At 40.8% G+C, this 19,190-nt stretch overlaps 2 protein-coding genes across 9 annotated transcripts in view; one reads left to right on the top strand and one right to left on the bottom strand.

The window, feature by feature from the left end:
• Positions 1 to 16,448, bottom strand: part of ppp2r3c (protein phosphatase 2, regulatory subunit B'', gamma) — a 28,015-nt gene extending 11,567 nt beyond the window's left edge. For 2 of the 5 annotated variants that reach the window (XM_041214029.1, XM_041214033.1), the window contains exons 1-3: positions 16,321 to 16,448; positions 4,496 to 4,623; positions 3,281 to 3,385 (exon numbers count right to left, since the gene is read on the bottom strand). In XM_041214029.1, coding sequence (XP_041069963.1) covers positions 3,281 to 3,385; positions 4,496 to 4,623; positions 16,321 to 16,405 — 318 coding nt within the window. In that variant the 5' untranslated portion in view covers positions 16,406 to 16,448. Of the gene's footprint in view, positions 1 to 3,280; positions 3,386 to 4,495; positions 4,732 to 7,277; positions 7,496 to 16,320 lie in introns of all 5 variants that reach the window. The other 3 variants (XM_041214031.1, XM_041214032.1, XM_041214030.1) reach the window with 3 other exon arrangements.
• Positions 16,449 to 16,519: 71 nt separating this feature from the next.
• LOC121292685 (protein only RNase P catalytic subunit) overlaps positions 16,520 to 19,190 on the top strand; it is a 101,002-nt gene continuing 98,331 nt past the window's right edge. The window contains exons 1-3 of one of the 4 annotated variants that reach the window (XM_041214969.1): positions 16,520 to 16,745; positions 16,850 to 17,750; positions 19,006 to 19,053. In XM_041214969.1, the coding sequence (XP_041070903.1) occupies positions 16,912 to 17,750; positions 19,006 to 19,053 (887 nt within the window). In that variant the 5' untranslated portion in view covers positions 16,520 to 16,745; positions 16,850 to 16,911. Of the gene's footprint in view, positions 17,751 to 19,005; positions 19,054 to 19,190 lie in introns of all 4 variants that reach the window. The other 3 variants (XM_041214967.1, XM_041214970.1, XM_041214968.1) reach the window with 3 other exon arrangements.

Raw genomic sequence — 19,190 nt, 5'->3', positions numbered from 1 at the left:
CTAGGGGAGAGAAGAAAGTGGCAATGGGAGCTGACTGACTGCTGTCAATATTACTGATACATGAACTCCTCACACTTATTGGAGGTGAGGGTGGAGGAGGAAAGTAGCTTGGGGTTACCTTTGCATTTCTGCAGTTTTTGCAGATGGTGCTTTATGTGGTCCAGTCAGATATGGAGATGAATGGTTAAATCAGCTTTCTGCCATAAGTGTTCAAGTTTGCGTCCCTTGTACTTGAGGGGGCGGAGATGAGGGCTGTACTGGGAAAAACAGCCAAGGCGTGAAAGAGAGTAATAGTGTTAATCAGAGCTGGGGCATTGAAGTGGAGATTGGAGAGGTTTGGAAGATCAATAGCTGCAGAAATGTTATAGTGAAGAGGACCACAGAGTTGGGATTTTGAAATTACAGTTGTAAATTAATTGGGAGACAATTTTTTTCCAAGGGCAGAGACTGAAGGAAGTAGGATTTGGAAGATGAAGTGTAAGGTAGTGGAGAGCGATAGAAAGAATTGATCAGAATAGCTTTACCCGACTTTGATATTATGAGAGTAGAGAGACCACGTGAGATTGCACGATCAAGAGGATGGCCATGAAGATAAAAGCAAAATACTGCGAATGCTAGAAATCTGAAACAAAAACAGAAAATGCTGGGAAAAATCAGCAGGTCTGACAGCATCTGTGGAGAGAAACAGAGTTGATGTTTCAGGTCCATATGACCCTTCTTCATTGCTACAGAGAAGTAGAAATGTGATAAAATTTATACAGTTTAAGGGGGGGTGGAGCAGGTGAAGCTGGATAGAAGGCCAGCAATAGGTAGGGGCAAAGGAGAGTGACAAAGATGTCATGAACCACTCCATCACCCCTAGTTTGGGTCCTTGGACGGTGAGGAGGTAAATGGGCAGGTGGTGCGCCTTCTGCGCTTGCATGGGAAGGTCCCATGGGAAGGGGATGAGGTGTTGTGCATGATAGAGGAGTTTCCTTCATTTGCACCTCCTTCAATTTGGTCTACTGCATTCGCTGCTCCAAGTGTGGTCTCTTCTACACTGGGGAGACAAAATGCAGACTGAGTGACCGCTTTGCGGAACACCTTTGGTCTGTCCGCAAGCATAACCCAGACCTTCCTGTTGCTTGCCACTTCAACACACCATCCTGCCCTCATGTCCTTCCTTGGCCTGCTGCAATGTTCCAGTGAAGCCCAACACAAACTGGAGGAACAGCACTTCATCTTCCGACTAAGCACTTTACAGCCTTCCAGACTTAACATTGAATTCAACAACTTCAGACCATGAACTCTCTCCTGTCTACACTCTTTTTTCAACCCTTTTTAAAAATTCATTTTTATTATTTATCCACTTATTTTTTTATTATTCATTTTCATTCATTTATTCATTGTTTTACCCCCCTTTCTTATCCCATTTCAATTTCGTTTTTTCTCTCAACACTGCCCCACACTCCTCCCCTCCCCATCCCCACAAGGGCCATCTCTTACTTGTTAATTTTGTTCTTTTCAGAGTGCTTATCCTTGTCCTCCTTTTATCACATTTTGCTTTCTTATCTTAATCAGCACCTTTTTAGCCCTTCCCACTACCATTAACACTTCCTTTGTCCTTTTGTTCATGACATCTTTGTCAATCTCTCCTTTGCCCCCATCTATAGCTGGCCTTCTATCCAGTTTCACCTGCTCCAACCCAATTTCATCACATTTCTACTTCTCTGTAGCTCTGAAGGGTCATACGGAATCAAAACATCAATTCTGTTTCTCTCTCCACAGATGCTGTCAGATCTACTGAGTTCTTCCAGTATTTTCGGTTTTTGTTTCAGGGTGGCCATGAATATGGATTGTGGAGTTTACATGGAGGGAGAGATTAAGGGAAGTCAAGACGGCACTGAGCTCAGAAGAGAGAAAGCATGTTGAACGGAGATGGAGGTTGAGATCACCTAGGATGAGAAGTTGCTCAGTACAGAGGCTGCGGGAGGAAAGCAGCGAAGAAAACTTGGTGAGAAAATTGACATGGTACTTGGTTGCATGGTGGAAAACAAGGATTTTGAGAGGTTGTGGGGTGGAACAAGGTGAATTTCTCAAAGGAGGAGTAAGTGCCAGATGAGTAAGGGGACAAACCAAGGTGTGATTTGATGATAAGAACCACACCACCACCATGGTCCAGGTGAGGCAAGTGGTAGAAGATATACCCAGGTATGGTGTCTTCATTTAGGGTTGGGGATGGGCGGGGGGGCTCGGAAGCGGGAAGTCATCATCCCTCAGCCAGATTTCAGTCAAGAGCATGATGTCAATGCATTCATCCATAATAAACTCATGGATTGCAAGGGCCTGTTCATGAGTAAAGGGGCATTCTGGAGAGAGATGCGGAAAGCAGTGATGATAGCTAGCCCATTGGCAGGGTCTATATTGAGGGGGGATGAGTTGGATAGGGATGAGATTGGCAAGCTTAGCCCCAGTTGGAGTGCTGAGCTGGTCAGAAAGGTCATCGAGAGTGGGCTGGGCAGTTGGGATTGCTGTTCATAAGGAGGCGGGGTGAATGCCTAAATGGGCCCTTCAGAGGATGAGGAGAGGCATAGCGGAAAGCTGAAGGCTTGTCTAAGAGGGAGTCAAGCCTGGAATGGAGGCAAGGTTGCAGAGCACTGAAGAGTTGAACTAGGGAGGCAGAGTACCCATGGGAGTAGAAATGAAAGCAGGCACGATGACAGAAGAGAAGGAAATAGGAGGAAAGAGAAAAAAGAGAAAATAAGCAAAAAGGGGAAGAAAAAAAGTGGAAATGGAAGTTATGTGCTTCAGTCCAGAGCGGAGGATAAAATATGCATGCAAATGGACACAGGAAAACTCACATTATATAGGCCTGGTTACAAAGCAATTGTTAGGATTCTCATATCCTGGTAGTAAATGGGGAATAGAGAGGAGACAATAGGAGAGAGTCCAGAGTTAAAGTCAGAAGTCCTGTGGTGGGATAAAGTTGATGTAGGTTCACACACCTTCACATAAAATTACGCAGCCAATGAACAGCAAGTAAAGCAACTACACCTTGTTACTGGCTTAGGAAAATTTTCCCATCAATTTCTCTCCTTTCTTGTTGGTAAATTACGTTACACACTGAATATGTAAATGAATGCAGGGATCAGTTATTTATCACATATTGTGAACACAAAGCCATCCGATTTTTATTCTATGGCAACATGCATCAGCATACCATGATATTGCAACAACAGAGATACAGTTTTCAATCATTTTCAATGATAGTCTAGCTAAGTAAAAACTTGGTTTTCCAGACCTGTAGTTCTTCATTATCGAGCAATTCTCTACTCTTCCTCTGAAGAAATACAGCCCTGGATTCTTCTCTTAATTTCTGCAACAAAATTTCATCTTCTGCTGGAAGCTAATAAAGCATGGGAAGAAAGTTTAGGAAATTTGTCAGTTTAATAAAATACAAAGGTCACAACAGATCATTTAATTACAAATTTTTACTCTACTGAGAAACCAGCACATAAACTACCAAAGGCAGAGCAAATACTAAACCAAATTTAAAATTATTCCGTGTTCTAAAACCAAGTTTTGCTACAGCTGGTCATTTCACAATTGCTGAACTTTAAGCAAGCTATGGAATCCCAAATTCTACTTCTGAGCTCATCATGCATTTAAAACAGAGGAGTTATTGTAGTACTAACTTTTACTTCATATTGGTGCCCAAGATCACCTTTATAATCATTTTTAGTTTAAGCTTTGCTGTGTAAATTGGATAGAACCTAGATTCAAAATGAAGCTGAACCATCATAATTATATAATATAGTGTGCACTAGCCATATTTGTATCAAGACAATTTCTTCTAGCATGTAACCACTTCAATTCACAGATGAAGACAACACTGGAGATGCTATTTTAGAAACCAAAGACTCCCTCAAAAGATTCCATCTGCATCACTCAACATGTTACTGAGCTATGCAGCTCAGGAAATTTGGAGGTTTGATCCAGAGTGTGTGTTAACTTAGTTTACTACAGCAGGTCACAAGAATTGATTGTGTCTCTAGATAAGGGAAAGAAGTAAACAAGCCTGCCATGTTTCCTGCTCTTCACTGTCATGCATTGACACCTGCTGGAAAATAAATAGGCGTAGCATTGGGCAAACACAAAAACAGTCTGGGACATCCTCCAAAGTCAGTAGCCTGTCAATATAAACTGTCCCAGTCACACATTGGAAATGACCACTTGTGGAGGGCATGGGTAGGGAGCGTACTGGAACTCTTGGAATTTTACCCTCAGAAAGTTTGGGAAATGAAGATTGGGAGGGTGTGGAATTAAAGTTTGAGGAGCAAAAAATGAAAAAGTCAGAATAAAAAAAATTATAATAGAACATTAAAAGTTGAATTTCATGGAAAAGCATGAACTAAACTTATTTTTATTATCAGAGATTTGAAAAATTAGGTTGTATTTTATAGTTTTTACATAGCAGAAAGTGTTATTTATTTGCAAGTTGAAAACGGAGACCTACCCTATAATAAAATCTTGGGATGCTTTTGTATGATAGATTGTTCTTTTTCCTGCCTCCTCTCCATTCAATGTAGTATTTGGTGAACAGATCCATCTCATTATCCTTTAGTTCTTGGTCTGTTTTTTTAGCTGTTTCATTTGAAAACAGACAAGATCATTAAAATTTCTTCAGGAAGGATCTTGTCATCAACTTCAACAGGTTTTGCTTTACTTGTGTATTCATGTTTTTTGTAACATCTGGAAGAAAAATAACTCTTGGATATTCATCAGGAGAGAAACATTTATTATCTCTTCTACCAAACGCATTAAAGAACATTTGAAAAATATTATTATAGGCAATCTAACATGGACCCAGAGAAACCAAGCTAAATGATTTGTTTAACCAAGTAACCATAATACAAATAATGAAATATAATAAACAAATCTGGAATCGCTTAATGTGCAATTTATACACAAGTAATGTGTTTCACACAGAAAGATGTGTCAAAGAACCTCAGGGAGGCACGAGAAACAAATAGACACCAAGCTAAGGAGAGATGAGGGGAGGTAATCAAAACTTTGGTCAAAGATGTGAGTTATAATCAGAGTCTTAAAGTAGGATGGGCAAAGGAATACCAGACAGTGGGACCTAGAAAACACAATCGCTGATTGTGAATTAAAAAAAAATTTGGAAATGAACAAGGGATTGGAATCAGAGGGACAAAAAAAAGGGCAAACTTCCACAGCCCCCAAAAATTAGTGCAAGGAACTTGATGCAGGATTACTCCACTGCACTCAGTGGAAGCACGTCAACTTCATATTGTCCGTTAATTAGCATGATTGTAGCAAGCAGCCAGCAAACTGCTGAGCACCTGCATATCTCAGCAGAAGGTCCAAAATCATGAGGGGCTTGCACCAGTTAAAGCTAGACTGCACCTCTCCTCTTAAAGGGAAGGTACATTGTGGCTAGGGGATGTGCTGGAAGTCAATCTACAACTAATTCTGATCTGAGAAACACTTAATGACATAGCAAGGGAGAGCACAGACTCCCAAGATTTTCTATGCTGCATTGGGTTGAGGAGGTGCAGAGAAGGAGTGACTTACATTTACATAATGCTTTTCATGATCACCAGACCACCCACAACTGAACCAACCAAGTATTTTTTTAATTTGAAAAGATTTTTTTAATTTGAAAAGAAGTTCTATATGCTCACAACAAACTCCTGCAAAAAGTGATGTGATAATGACCAAATAATCTTTTTTTTGTATGTGTTGCTGTTGATTGAGGGATAAATTTTGACTAGGACACCAGGGATAGCTCTCTTTTGAAATAGTGCCATGGGATCTTTTCCATCCACCCAAACCGGCATATGGAGCTCATTTTAATGGTTCATTCAAAACGTGGCCCCTTCTCTCAGTGCTGCACTGGATGTCAGCTTTTGTTTTTTATATTCAGATCCCAGGGCAGGAGTTCAACCCAAAAACCTTGTGACTCAGAGGCAAGACTGCTACTAAATGAGCTACAGTTGACACAAATAAGCGCTTCAATGGGACAGGCTGGAGCAGAAAACTCATGAATATACACCATGGAATCCTTGATGCAGGCATTGCTGGCAAGGACAACATTTATTGCACATCCCTCATTCATTTGATCAAGGGCAAAGACTTGCTAGGGCATTTCAAAGAGCAGTTAAGAATCAACCACATTAGTGTAGATCTGGAACCACATATAGGCCAGACTAGGTAGGAATGGCAGATTTCCTTGAAGAACTTGTGTGAATCATTATTAATGAAATGAACATTTTATTACAGATTTATTAATTAATTGGGTTTAAACTCCCCAGCTGCTGTGTTGAGATTTGAACTTGTCTCCGGAACATTAGTCCAGTCCTCCGGATTATTTGTCCAGTAACATTACCATTATGCTACCATTCCCTGTTTTAAATACGTGTCAATTTTCATCTCAGTCTTCTGTTTTCAAGAGAGACACCAGTCAATATTTCTTCATACTTTATTTCCTTAAGTTGAGATCAACTGAATGGGCCTTGTTTGGACCTCCCCCTCCAATAACTGTGGGCCAGAACTTCCGAGGAGTGGCAATCACAGTCAGATTGCCACATTGCCACTCTGCTCCTTACTTATCTTAGTCGGTACCTGCACGTTTCATGCTCGACCTTCTGACTCGGGCAACCTCAAAACATCTCTATCAAATCTTCTCAGTCTTCTTCTCTCCAAGGGGAACAGTCCCAATCTTTCCAATCTATCTTCGGAGCTGAAGTTTCTCATCCCTGGAACCATTCTTATAAACCTCTTCTGTGCTCTCCCCAATGTGTTCACATCCTTCCTACAATGTGGTGCCCAGAACTGTACACAATACTCTAGCTGAGGTCTAACGGGTGTCTTGTATAACTTCAGCATAACCTCCTTGCTCTTGTACTCTAAGCCCCTATTAATAAAGCCCAGGACACTATATGCTTTATGAACTGCTCTCCACCTGTCCTGCCACCTTCAATGATCTATGCACATATACAGCCAAGTCCTTCTGCTCCTGCACCCCCTTCAAAATTTCGCCCTTTATTTTTTGTCTGTCCATGTTCTTCCTACCAAAATGTATCACCTCGCACTTCTCTGCACTGACTTAACCTGCCACCTATCAGCCCACCTCACCAACTTGTCTATCTCCTTTTGAAGTTTGTCTGTGAGAGAGGTAGCAGGGGGCGTCAGGAGGGGGTGGGGAAGGGTCAGGCTATCTTTTATTTATGGCCCATTGTTCACTCACAAATGGAAACAATTTATCCACATACACTGTCAAACCACTTCACAATTTGAAAGGCCACTATCAGTTTTCCTCTTGGCCAGGCGACTCAATTTTTCCTGAAAATTGCATCCTTTGAATTCTGGTAAAATCCTTGTAAATCTGAGTTTCCCAGATGTAGATGCTGTGAACCCCCCATGGCCTTTCTCATATATTCTTTCCATATGTTCTTTCGCTGTTTTAGACTAAACAGATTTACATTGGCACCTGTGGAATAAGTAAAAATAATGGCATTTTGTAATATTACATTTCTTTCAATATTTGCAGTAACATCTGTGGAGTAAGTACAAATGGCAGTCATCATGGTGCATTATACATTGATTTTAATGTACTAGGGGCCCACAGCATCACCTCAAGAATTTTAATATATCGTAGATCAGCAGAATTGTGACTGAAATTTCCTATTAACATCGCAATTGGGATGACATATAAATCATTTTAAAGCTGTATTTAGTCTTGGTGAGACTACACCTGCAGTACTGCTTACAGTTTTGGTGTATCTATTTCAAAATAGATACATAGGACCAGAACTTCCATCTCCAGGATGTTGTACCCGAGAGATATCCCAGAAGGTGTGCTGGGGGTCTGCCCCTGGAAGCTCCCACACAAGGACTGCACAGAAATTGCCTGGGGAGTTCAAACTTACAATGGACAAGGATCCTGCACTGGGAACCATCCAATATTCTGATCTAAATCGGAGACTTTGAGATGTTTCTGATTGTCTTAGTAGAATAGTTACCTAGGAAAAGTTAGAATTAAAGCCACTTCTAACTCCTGCCATTATTCTGCAGGATAATGGCTACCCTGGTCAGATCATTTTGTGCCATATTTCACACAAACTCATGAACGGGCCTATGGCTGTCACTTTCAGCCCTGGAAAGTACCCGGTCTACCTCAGATTACCTGGAAGGGCAACAGGTGAAGCTAGCTGTTTCACGCTGCTACTATGCAGTAGCAAATTGAGTGGTATTCACCATTTACAGGTTGGCTGCCATCAAGCCAAAAGGAAATTCTGCCTATCACACAAATGAGTAATGTGGTAGATGAATTTCAGTGCCAGTGTGATACTAGGTATGTAGGCCGTGCATCCCAAAGACTGGCTGATTGTGTCAAGCATCATTTCCAAGCCGCTGTTCGCAACAGGCAGGGTACAGACTGTACCCAACCAGCCTGTGATTGCAAAACTCAAAACACAGATGTGATTCTGTGATTGGACAACATTTGCTAAATAATCCTCAATATGCTAAGAATTACGCTGACAGCCAATTTGAGATTGTCAGTCAGGCTTGTAATGTGGTGCATTTGCATGTACTGGAGACTACATATATTAATACACAGGGCTCTGTTCTTTACAGACAGAACATGTACATACATTGCGCCTGTTTCAGCTAAACAAAATAAATGAAAGCCATTCATGGACTCATTCCTCAGGGTAATGCCTTGACCAATCAGGGTCAAGCTGCCTGGTTTAAATTTCAAACAATGCTTGGCAGTTAATTGTCAGTCACTATCACTGGTGCATTCTCCATGGCAATGCCACTTGCCAACCAATCAGCACTCTCTTCACATACAGTATAAATTGTTGTTTTCCCCCATATATTGGCATTCTCGCGAATGTCCTGATGTATAAGATGAAAAGCTTAGACGTGGCTTTTTTTCCCACAATAAAAAGGTTATAGATGTTGGCAAACCACTCCAAACTGAAATACTAACTAGCAAGTAAATTTCCACTTTATTATCTTGATATGTGTCAAATGATAGCCTATAACAGATTAATGAGAGTAGGGCATTTGATGTTGTGTATATGGACTTTGATAAAGCATTTCATGGGCCTTGTCATCAAAATTGAAATATGGAATTGAAGGGGCAGTAACAGCATGGATATGAAATTTGCAAAGGGATAGGAAGCAGAGACCAGTCCAGAACATTTGTTTTTCTGACGGGAGGGTGGTGTCCCTTGGCTGGTATTAGAGCCTCTGCTCTAATATAGATGAGAAATGACCTGGACTGAGGCATACAAGACATAGTTTCAATGTCTGCTGATGACATGAAAACTTGGAAATACAGTAAACAGTGAGGAGGATAGATGTATATTAAGAGAACATAGACAAACTGATGAAATGGGCAGACTCATGACAGATGAAAGTTAACATGGAGAAGAGTGAGGTGATGAATTTTAGAAGAATGAAGAGTTGCAGTATAAACTAAATGGGACAACCTTAAAGGAGGTGCAGGAACAAAGAGACCTGGGAGTTTGCAAACAGGAATCTTTGATGGTGAAAAGACAAGTTGATACGGCTGTTTAAAAAAAAACACATGGGATCATTGGCTTTATAAATAGAGGCATAGAGTACAAAGGAAGGAAGTTATGCTAAACTTTTGTAAGTCACTGGTTAGGTCTCAGCTGGAGTATTTGGCTCAATTCTGGAGACCACACTTTAGAAAGGATGCCAAGACCCTGGAGAGGGTGCATTGGATTGCCAGAGTCTGCTACATAGGATCACCTTGGTTCAAATTTTCAATCAGCAGAAATATATGTTGAAGTCAATTCAAGCACAAGAAGACACAATTTACTTCCTGCCCCTAAGGAGGTAAACCACTAGATAACTAATTGGTACTGACCTGAACTTTCATTAGATGAACAGTAAGTATCAGGAGTGCCAGCGTGGCATGGTAAGCAGTGCAATTCACTTTTTGAGGGCATTGCCAAAATCCTACCAACAACATGGACACACAGTTCCATCAGCTAGTACTCCTAAAATATTGGGAGTTGGGAAGATTCAGCATTATTATTTGCCAACCTTCTACAAAACAAAGACAGTATCAAACTCTCAACATAGGAATATGGTTTCATACTCAGCCTCCACGTAACACTATCAGCAATAGCTTCACAAATCTTTGTGTTTCCTCAAGAACTAATCACAGATTTCTGCCTGCAACATGACGGAAGGAGTTACACATAAAGGCTTGTGATATACCAATAACCTTGATGCTCCAGATATATAAGCAGATATATACATGCCTACTCATCAACAAATGCTAAATTCAAGTATTAGAAGAAACCTTACAGAGACATAACGTGGATTCTATTTCCAAGGCAATGGGAGTTGGAACTAAAGTTGCCAACTCTGGTCGGATGTACAGGCTGGGTACAGTCCAAAAAAGGCAAATGGTACGGCAATCAAAACTAGAGTTCATCAGATGGTGAGGGAGAATATGATGAAACAAAAAAAAAAGAGGTTGTATGATTCATGTCAGGTGAATTCTTCAAGTGAGAACCAGGTCAAATAGTGTAAGCTGAGAGAGGAAGTGAATAGCAAAATATGAGTGGCAAGGAGAGAAAGTGAGAATAGAATGGCAGTCAACATAAAAGGGAACCCAAAAATCTTCTACCAGCATGTACGCAGTAAGGAGTTGGTAAGAGGCAGGTTTCTATTAGGAACAGCAAGCGTGATGTACGCTTTGAGGTGCAAGGCAAGGCTAGAATACTTAATGAGTACTTTATAATCGGTGTTTACTAAGAGTGCTGATAAAATATTGGGAGAGGCAGAGACGATAGAAGTAATGGATGGGGTGAAAACTGAGAGCAGGCATACTGGAAAGACTGGCTATGCTTAAAGTGGATTATTCGTATGGTCCAGATTGCTTGTATCCCAGGTTGCTAAAGGAAGTTGGGGTGAAGATAGCAAACAGGCTTGCCATAACCCTCCAGTCTTCCCTAGATATTGGGGAGGTGCCAGAGAATTAGGGAATGGCAAATTCGACATCCTTAATCAAGAAAGGGTGTAAGGACATTCCTAGTAACTACAGACTGGTCAGTTTAACATGAGTGGTGGGTAAGGTTGTAGAAACAATAATCGGCGAAAAAAAACCCAAGGCCCTCAGCAAGATTTCAGCTAATTAAAGAGAGCCAGCACAAATTTGTAAAAGGCAGGTCATGTTTGACTAATCTAACTGATTTTTTAATGAAGTTACAGAAGTTGCTGAAGGGAATGCAATGGATGCTGTCCATATGGCTATTAAGAAAACGTTTGACAAAATACAACATAAAAGGTTTGTTTACAAAATTGAGGCTCATGGAATAGGAACGTCAGTGTCAGCTTAGATAAAAAATTGTCTCAAGGACAGAAAACAGTGAGTTGTGTAAATGGTTGTTTTTTAGACTGGAGGATATAGACAGTAGTGATGCCTGAAGGTCAGTACTTTTTTTGGCATATATAAATAAATTGGATAATGTATTAGAATACAGAGCAAAATTTCAATATTTGTCAATGATATCAAACTTGGAATGTGACAAACATTGAGGATGATACAAATCGACTGCAACAGGAGGTAGATAGTTCAGCAGAACGGGGAGCCAAGTGACACAGATGGAAGTTAATAAGTGAAGTGTGAGGTGGTGCATTGGCAGAAGGTATAGGGGAGGAAATATAGGCTCAATGGCACAGTTCTGAAGAGTGTGGAGGGACCTGGGGATTCATATGCATAGATTCTTGAAAATGTCAGAACATATTGAGAGAATCGACAGCATCCTGAATTTCGTAAACAAAGGTATTGAGTACAAAAGCAGGCAAGTTATGTCGAACTATCTTCAGCTGCTTCATCATTGACCTTTTCCATCATAAGGTCAGAAGTGGGGATGTTTGCTGATGATTGCACAATGTTCAGCACCATTCGTGACTCCTTAGATACTGAAGCAGTCTATGTCCAAACGCAGTAAGACCTGGACAGGCTTGGGCTGACAAGTGGCAAGAAACATTCACGCCACACAAGTGCCAGGCAATGACCATCTCCAACAAGAGAGAATCTAACCATCACCCCTTGAGGTTCAGTGGCATTATCATCACTGAATCTCCCACTATCAACATCCTGGGGGTTACCATTGAATAAAAAAAAAGAACAATTCCAGCTTCCCTAAACTAACCTTGTAGTTGGACTGCTTCAGTCCAGTATGATGGAAGGAAGGTCATTGATGAAGCAGCTGAAGATTGTTGAGGACACTACCCTGAGTGATGTCCTGGAACTGAGATGACTGACCTCCAACAACCTCAAGCATCTTCCTTTGTGCTAGGTATGACTCCAATCAGTGATGAGTTTTCCCCTTGATTCCCATTGACTCCAGTTTTGCTAGGGCTCCTTGATGCCACACTCGGTCAAATGCAGCCTTGATGTCAAGGGCAGTCACTCTCACCTCACCTCGGAAGTTCAGTTCTTTCGTCCATGTTGGAACCTAGGCTGTAATGAGGTCAGGAGCTGAGTGGCCCTGGCGGAACCCAACTGGGCGTCAGTGAGCAGGTTATTGCTAAGCACTTCTGGCTGAAGATTGTAGCAAATGCTTTAGCCTTATCTTTTGTACTGATGTGCTGGGCTCCCCCATCATTGAGGATGGGGATATTTATGGAGCTTCCTGCTCCACTGAGTTGTTTAAATGTCCATCACCATTCATGACTGGAATGTGGCAGGACTGCAGAGCTTAGATCTAATCCATTGGTTGTGGGATTGCTTAGCTCTGTCTCTCACTTGCTGCTTATGCTGTTTGGCACACAAGTAGTCTTGTTTTATAGCTTCACCAGGTTGACACCTCATTTTTAGATATGCCTGGTGCTGCTCCTGGCATGCCCTCCTGCACTCTTCATTGAACCAGAGTTGATCCCTCTGGCTTGATGGTAATGGTAGAGTCGGGGATATGCTGAGCCATGAGGTTACAGATTGTGTTCGAGTACAATTTTGCTGCTTCTGACTCACAGCGCCTCATGGATGCACAGTCTTGAGTTGCTAGATCTGTTCAAAATCTATCCCACTAAACAAGCTGGTAGTGCCACACAACACGATGGAGGGTATCCTCAACGTGAAGGCGACTGTGTGGTGGTCACGCCTACTGATACCGTCATGACAGATGCATCTGCAACAGGCAGGTTGGTGAGGACGAGTTCAAGTATGTTTTTCCCTCACCACCCAGCCCAGCCTAGCAGCTATGGCCTTTAGGACTCCACCAGCTCAGTCAGTCGCAGTGCTGTCGAGCCACTCTTGGTGATGGACATTGAAGACCCCACCCAGAGTACATTCAGCTTCCTCCAAGTGGTGTTCAACATGGAGAGGCACTCATTCATCAGGTACGTGGTAGTCAGCAGGAGGTTTCCTTGCCCACGTTTGACCTGATGTAATGAGACTTCATGGGGTGAGGAGCCGACTCTGCTGGTGATGGGACATTATCTGATTCCGTGAGGATGACTGTCAGGCTGTTGCTTGACTAATCTGTGAGACAGCCCCCAGATGTTTTAAGGAACAGATGTTCTAAGGAGGACTTTGCAGGGTCGACAGGGCTGAGTTTGCCGTTGTTGTTTCCAGTGCCTAGGTCGATTCCTAGTTTTCATTCCTTTTTTGTGACTTTGTAGCAGTTTGATACGACTGAGTGGCTTGCTAAGCCATTCAGCCATATTGCTGTGGGTCTAGAGTCACAGGCCGATCTCTTTCCCTAAAGGGCATTTTGCAACAATCAACTATGATTCATAGTCATCACTACATTTGTAATTCCAGATTTTTTTTCACTGAATTCAAATTCCAACCATCTGCCATGGTGGAATTCGAACCTGGATCCCCACAGCATTACCCTGGGTCTCTGGATTACTAGTCCAGCAACAATGCCACTATGCTATCACCTCCCCACTGGAGCAAAGGAGATAATGGGGAGATTTGGTGGACAAGATTATGACAGGTTTAGAAAAGGTAGTTCCCATTAAAAAATGTTGATTCCATTAGCTGATCATACAAGAACTAGGGAACACAGACTTAAAGATTTGGGCAAGAGATGTGGGGGGATGTGAGAAAGAACATTTTTATGCAGGTAGTCATAAACAACCTGGAACTCGCTGCCTAAGTGGGTGATGGAAGAGGAAACAATCAAGGTTTTCAAATGGAAATTGGATGGGCACTTAAGGAAAATAAAACTTTTAAGGCTACACGGACAGAGCAGGGGAATAGGACTGACTGGATTGCTCTACAGAGGGCTGGCATGAACTGTGCCATTAACTCTATGAATTTCAAAAGGGTTCAGCATATGACATAACAGCATTTTAGTACTTGTTCTAATCAATTCCATAGCTGCCTAGACTCTAAGGTCCGGAATTCTCTCCCTTAATATTTCTTCCTAATTTTTCTCGTTTAACACTCCTTTAAACCTACCTCTTGACTCAGCTTCTCATTATCTGCTCTAATATCTCCTAAAGTGGCTCGGTGACAAATTTTATTTTATAATGCCTCTATGGAGCTTCTTAATTACATTAAAGATTCGATAAATACTTCTTGTTGTTGTTATGATACATGCTGTATTGTAAGATGCAGATTCACTCAGTACAGAGTTGGGATTATGCACAGTTGTGTGATTTTGATTAATTTAATGTGGCTTGCTCTCCTTTAGAAAGGCATGATGCAATATGATGCAATGGATACTCTTCGAGCAGAGGCATTAAGAAGATGCTGAATGATGCACACAATGTTTTCATTAGATGAGTTAAGCCATTGGACTGCTGGCAGCAGTATCCGAGATAATAATCTTTAAATCCTGAAAACCTGACGAGGTTTGAAAGTTGGGATCATTTGCAAACATTCCCTTTTTTGACAGAAATCCATTTCATTGCCTTACTGGTTAGCCTTTTTTTCTGGACCTAGCAAAATCTCCATTAATTGATCCAGGATACACAGAGGGAATGCTCCAACTGCTTGTGTTCACCAATTTGCATCAACTTTCTCGTACAAGCATTGCTGGACACATCATGTATGATGATGAATGAAAACCGACTCCTCATTTCTACACAATTAATTTTGTTTGGTTGGGCTTTTGTCATGGAGCTAATAATGCACATATTATTGGAAAATATTTTTCTTTCAATTTGAGGTTTATTCTGTGGGTGTGTCTTAATTGGATTAAAGCCATTAATTGGATTAATGTGGGTGCTTTGATGTGTACTAGTTTTGATACGTAAGAGAGATGGAGTGCATTTGCATTTTTTGAATAGATTGGGGTGAATTCTGGCACCTAGTGAGCAGAGACCAAGCAATATGTTTATATGGCTAATAAAATTGGTACTATCAAATGTGTTTTATTGTTAGAAGAGGAAGGTGATACAATGAGAATTGACATTCAATGAGCTGTGCTAGGTATAACAAGACAACCATTTTGTGTGTGTAGAGCAGAGGCAATGTGAGATCAAAAGCAGCTGTAAGCCTCCAACTGTCTCCAAAGGAACCAAAGTGAAAAGAACTTAATTTTGAATTTGTAAGGTGAAAATGCTCTGCCTGGTGTCTGGTTAAGTCTATGGGTTGCTGTTGCCTTAATGGAGATTAGTTTGGAAATTTGTTAAAAGTTACAATCGTAGTAATTTGTAGCCATGTGTATATATTTAACTTGTGTAAATTAATAAAATGTTTACTTTAGCTTAATTTAAAACTTCTCGAGAACTGGTGGTCTGATTCCTCAATTTAGAGTTGCATCTCAAACACATCACTTAAAATTATAGGTTATGACAGTTATTTAAAGTTTCCTTCTGAGATTTTTAAAACAACAGCTGTAGCAACTGCAGGTCATACCATCTTCAACATAAGCGGTGTCCTCCTTGGGGTGGGGGAGCGGCATTTGTTAGTAGCTGTACGTGCTGGTTGGATTGTGGCCATGGCTGATGCCACTATCAATCCAGATAAGAGACAGACAATTTGATCCTGGATCACATTTAATGTATTTAAATATGTAACCGTTCATAACACAGCTGCCCCTAACTAAGTTAATTACAAATCAGACAGTAATATTGGCAGTTGCCGAATTCCTGGATAAAACTCCAATTCTGATTCGTTATTTACATATCCGAATATACAATCTTCCAAACCTTAAAGAAGGCCGAAGAAAAACAGAAAATGCTGGAAACATTCAGCAGGTCTAACAGCATCTCTACCGAGAGAAACTTTTCAGGCCTGTGACTTTTCATCAGAATCTACTGTTTATTTTGAATCACAAGGGGATCTCTTATGTGTGCATTTACCTTTCTGAGAGGCAACAGCCTCCAGTCGGCTCTTTAATGCCTGTCTCCAGTCCAGGGCCGGTTTATCAACCTCAGCGACCGCCATCCCGTCACCACCACAATCCCCCCACCTCGGTTAGACCATTGGTTGTTCGATCTGACCTCTGACTCCACATTTCAACCAATCCACGCCCTTGGATGGCCTGCTGTCGTCATAAGAGGCGGGGCTTGGCGGGGATGTGACGATTGATGAGCGGGCTCAAGGGTTGGTGAATTGAGTGATGTGTGTTCTTGATCCTGGTGTCGCTTTTAAGGCCTTCGTCAGTGTGATAAGCGCTGACAGCAATAAAGTTCCGAAGGGCTTGTAGCCGGGAGAGTATTATTATTTCCCTTTGTTGTGCTCGGTGAAGCTACGGTGTGGAGCTGACGTTTAGTCGGAGGCTAAGGTTAGAGCAGGCCCTTTCTTTACTGCTCAGCATGTTAGCTCAACCCCTCTGCAGCGTAGCCCCCCGTTTGCAACGTGTAATTGGGTCTCTGTTTACTCACCAAGGTACATCGAGGCTTTTACCATGTTGCGTTGCCCCACAGTTGTGCACCTCGTCAAAATATTTAATGTCAACGGAGTACAAACAGAATGATGGAAACAAGAGGAAAACATCAAACGCTCAACACGAAAGAACTCACAGGGGCGACACCGGCTCTTCATTTTCTTTATTTACAGCCGGGGCAGCCAGAAAAAGAGCAGAGATCTCAAAAAAGCAAATCGGCGGCACATTGGCTGATGCTTCAACACTAGCAAAAGTTGCAAAAACGGGAGTTCCAACAAAGCCTTTAAGTATAGATGAATGGAAGGAATTGAAAACAGGATCATACAATAAAACTCGTTTTGAAGTAAGCATGATGGAAAAGCTATTGTCTACTCGTGCTGATGTTGATGTGGCTAAATCACTATTAGTTTTTGTGACAATGGAAACTGGCACTGTTGAGTATGAACTCCTTCTGAAGTACTTAGTATTGTGTGTCCAAGAACAGCATCTGAGTGAGGTGCTTGATTTATATGTCATCATGAAAACTAGATTCAAAGTATTGGACGTTGGAGCTTACAGCCTCTTCATCAGTGGCTTTAGTAAGACAGATCATTGGAGGGAGGCTGTGATGTTTTTAGATTCAATCAAAAAAATGATTAACCCATCACCAAGGAATTATGGAGATATCATTATTTCTGCACTCCAGCATAAAGAAGTAGAAACTGCTTGGAGGTTATTTAAAGAGATGGAAGGCAAAAACTTAAAACCAAATGAGGATGCCTTACAAGCATTTTTTGAATGTGGCAAGTCATTTTATGATGATCAATATGAAAAAAAGATGATGTATATCCTTTCTTATCTGAGAGACAATCAGATTTACCCTGGGGAACATTTACTGCACAGTATTCATTCATGGTTTGAGAGGTAAATATTTAGTTACAATGTCCTTTTAAAAAGTTGGGTTGAAGTTTGGTGAATTTCAATAATGTATTTTAACATAGTGCCATGGATTAGATGCTATTTCCTAGGTAGATGTCAGGTTGGTCCATCAGTACGTTTGGTTGTGAGGTTGCGCTAGGTGACTCTTGAGAATCAGTATGCTTTGTATGATACAGTAATTTATGGAATCCCTTCTGTGATCTATTAGTGCCATGTGATTACTATACATAGGAAATATTATTTGCTTGGATTTAATTACTTAAATCAATAGCAAAGATCAAGTTTAAAAGTCAGTTCATGTGGAATATCCTGTCCATGAATTAATACTGTTGTCTTTTTGTAAGGAGAGACACCTGTTGTATCCTTCAGTTTACCAAACCATTTCAAAATTAGACCCATCGCTTTAGGTGTTGGTAGTACAGAACTTGAGTGTTGCTGTAAAAGGAGACAAGCAGGCAAAGCGTTTCGCCTTGCACTCATCAGGATAGTTCACAAGAATACCAGTAAAGGGAACAACAATTTATCTTGTTACATGTTGTATTATATATGTTCCCTTTACTATTGGTATTCTTGTGAACTGCCCTGATGAGTGCAAGATGAAAACCTTCACCAGCGTGTCTTTTTTTTTTTCAGCAATACCAATCACTTTGTTCAAGATAGGATTGTCATTATATGCTGGCACTTTAAGTTGTTATAATTGATTCACTGCATTAATTAATTAGTTTGCCATTAAACTATTGTGAGGAAGATGTTTGTAGGATGTTAAGAACTTTATACTAGTCAATCAAAAATCATCAAAGGAACATGTTGGTGAAGTTCCATTAACATTGTTCAACAAATCTGGAATGAAATAAGCTCCATGTAATGATCGGTATACATTCATCTGTGTTGTTGAGATTGGGAACTCACTATATCTGGAACTTAGAATGTTTTCATATTGGTCATCACAAAACGATTTGCTACAATTAAAATACTTACAATGTGCCTCCATTTGGTCAGCCACAAAGTACAAGATATGGGCATCTGTGATTCTTGATACTGAGGTCCCAATTTCAACTACATTGTTGGTCAGGATATCAATTTAGCACTCCTGTTGTGATTAGTCACTGGCATTTAAGCAAATGTTAGAACAGTGTAAACAAAACTTTTTTATGATGGCTGTTTTACAATAAAAATAACTAATTAAAATTTTATTTTTATTTTGTATATTGCTGTTGTACTTGTTACATTTTGTTTTCAGCATTCCAGGCAACAGATGGGAAGGGCATGTCACAACTATATTACACAGGTATGTTTTTGTAGTTGAATATTCAAACCATCCTTCAGCTTCTTTAGATTTTTAATTTAATTCTCTTAAGCAGTGTTTATTACTCTTGGTAATTTTATATTTTAAAAAGCACAATTAAAAGAAAACTACAGCATTTC

Source organism: Carcharodon carcharias, chromosome 20 (genome assembly GCF_017639515.1).
Source record: "Carcharodon carcharias isolate sCarCar2 chromosome 20, sCarCar2.pri, whole genome shotgun sequence".
Classification (NCBI taxonomy): Eukaryota; Metazoa; Chordata; class Chondrichthyes; order Lamniformes; family Lamnidae; genus Carcharodon; species Carcharodon carcharias.
The sequence above is the reverse complement of the archived record's forward strand: the minus strand, read 5'-3'. Positions and strand labels throughout refer to the sequence as shown.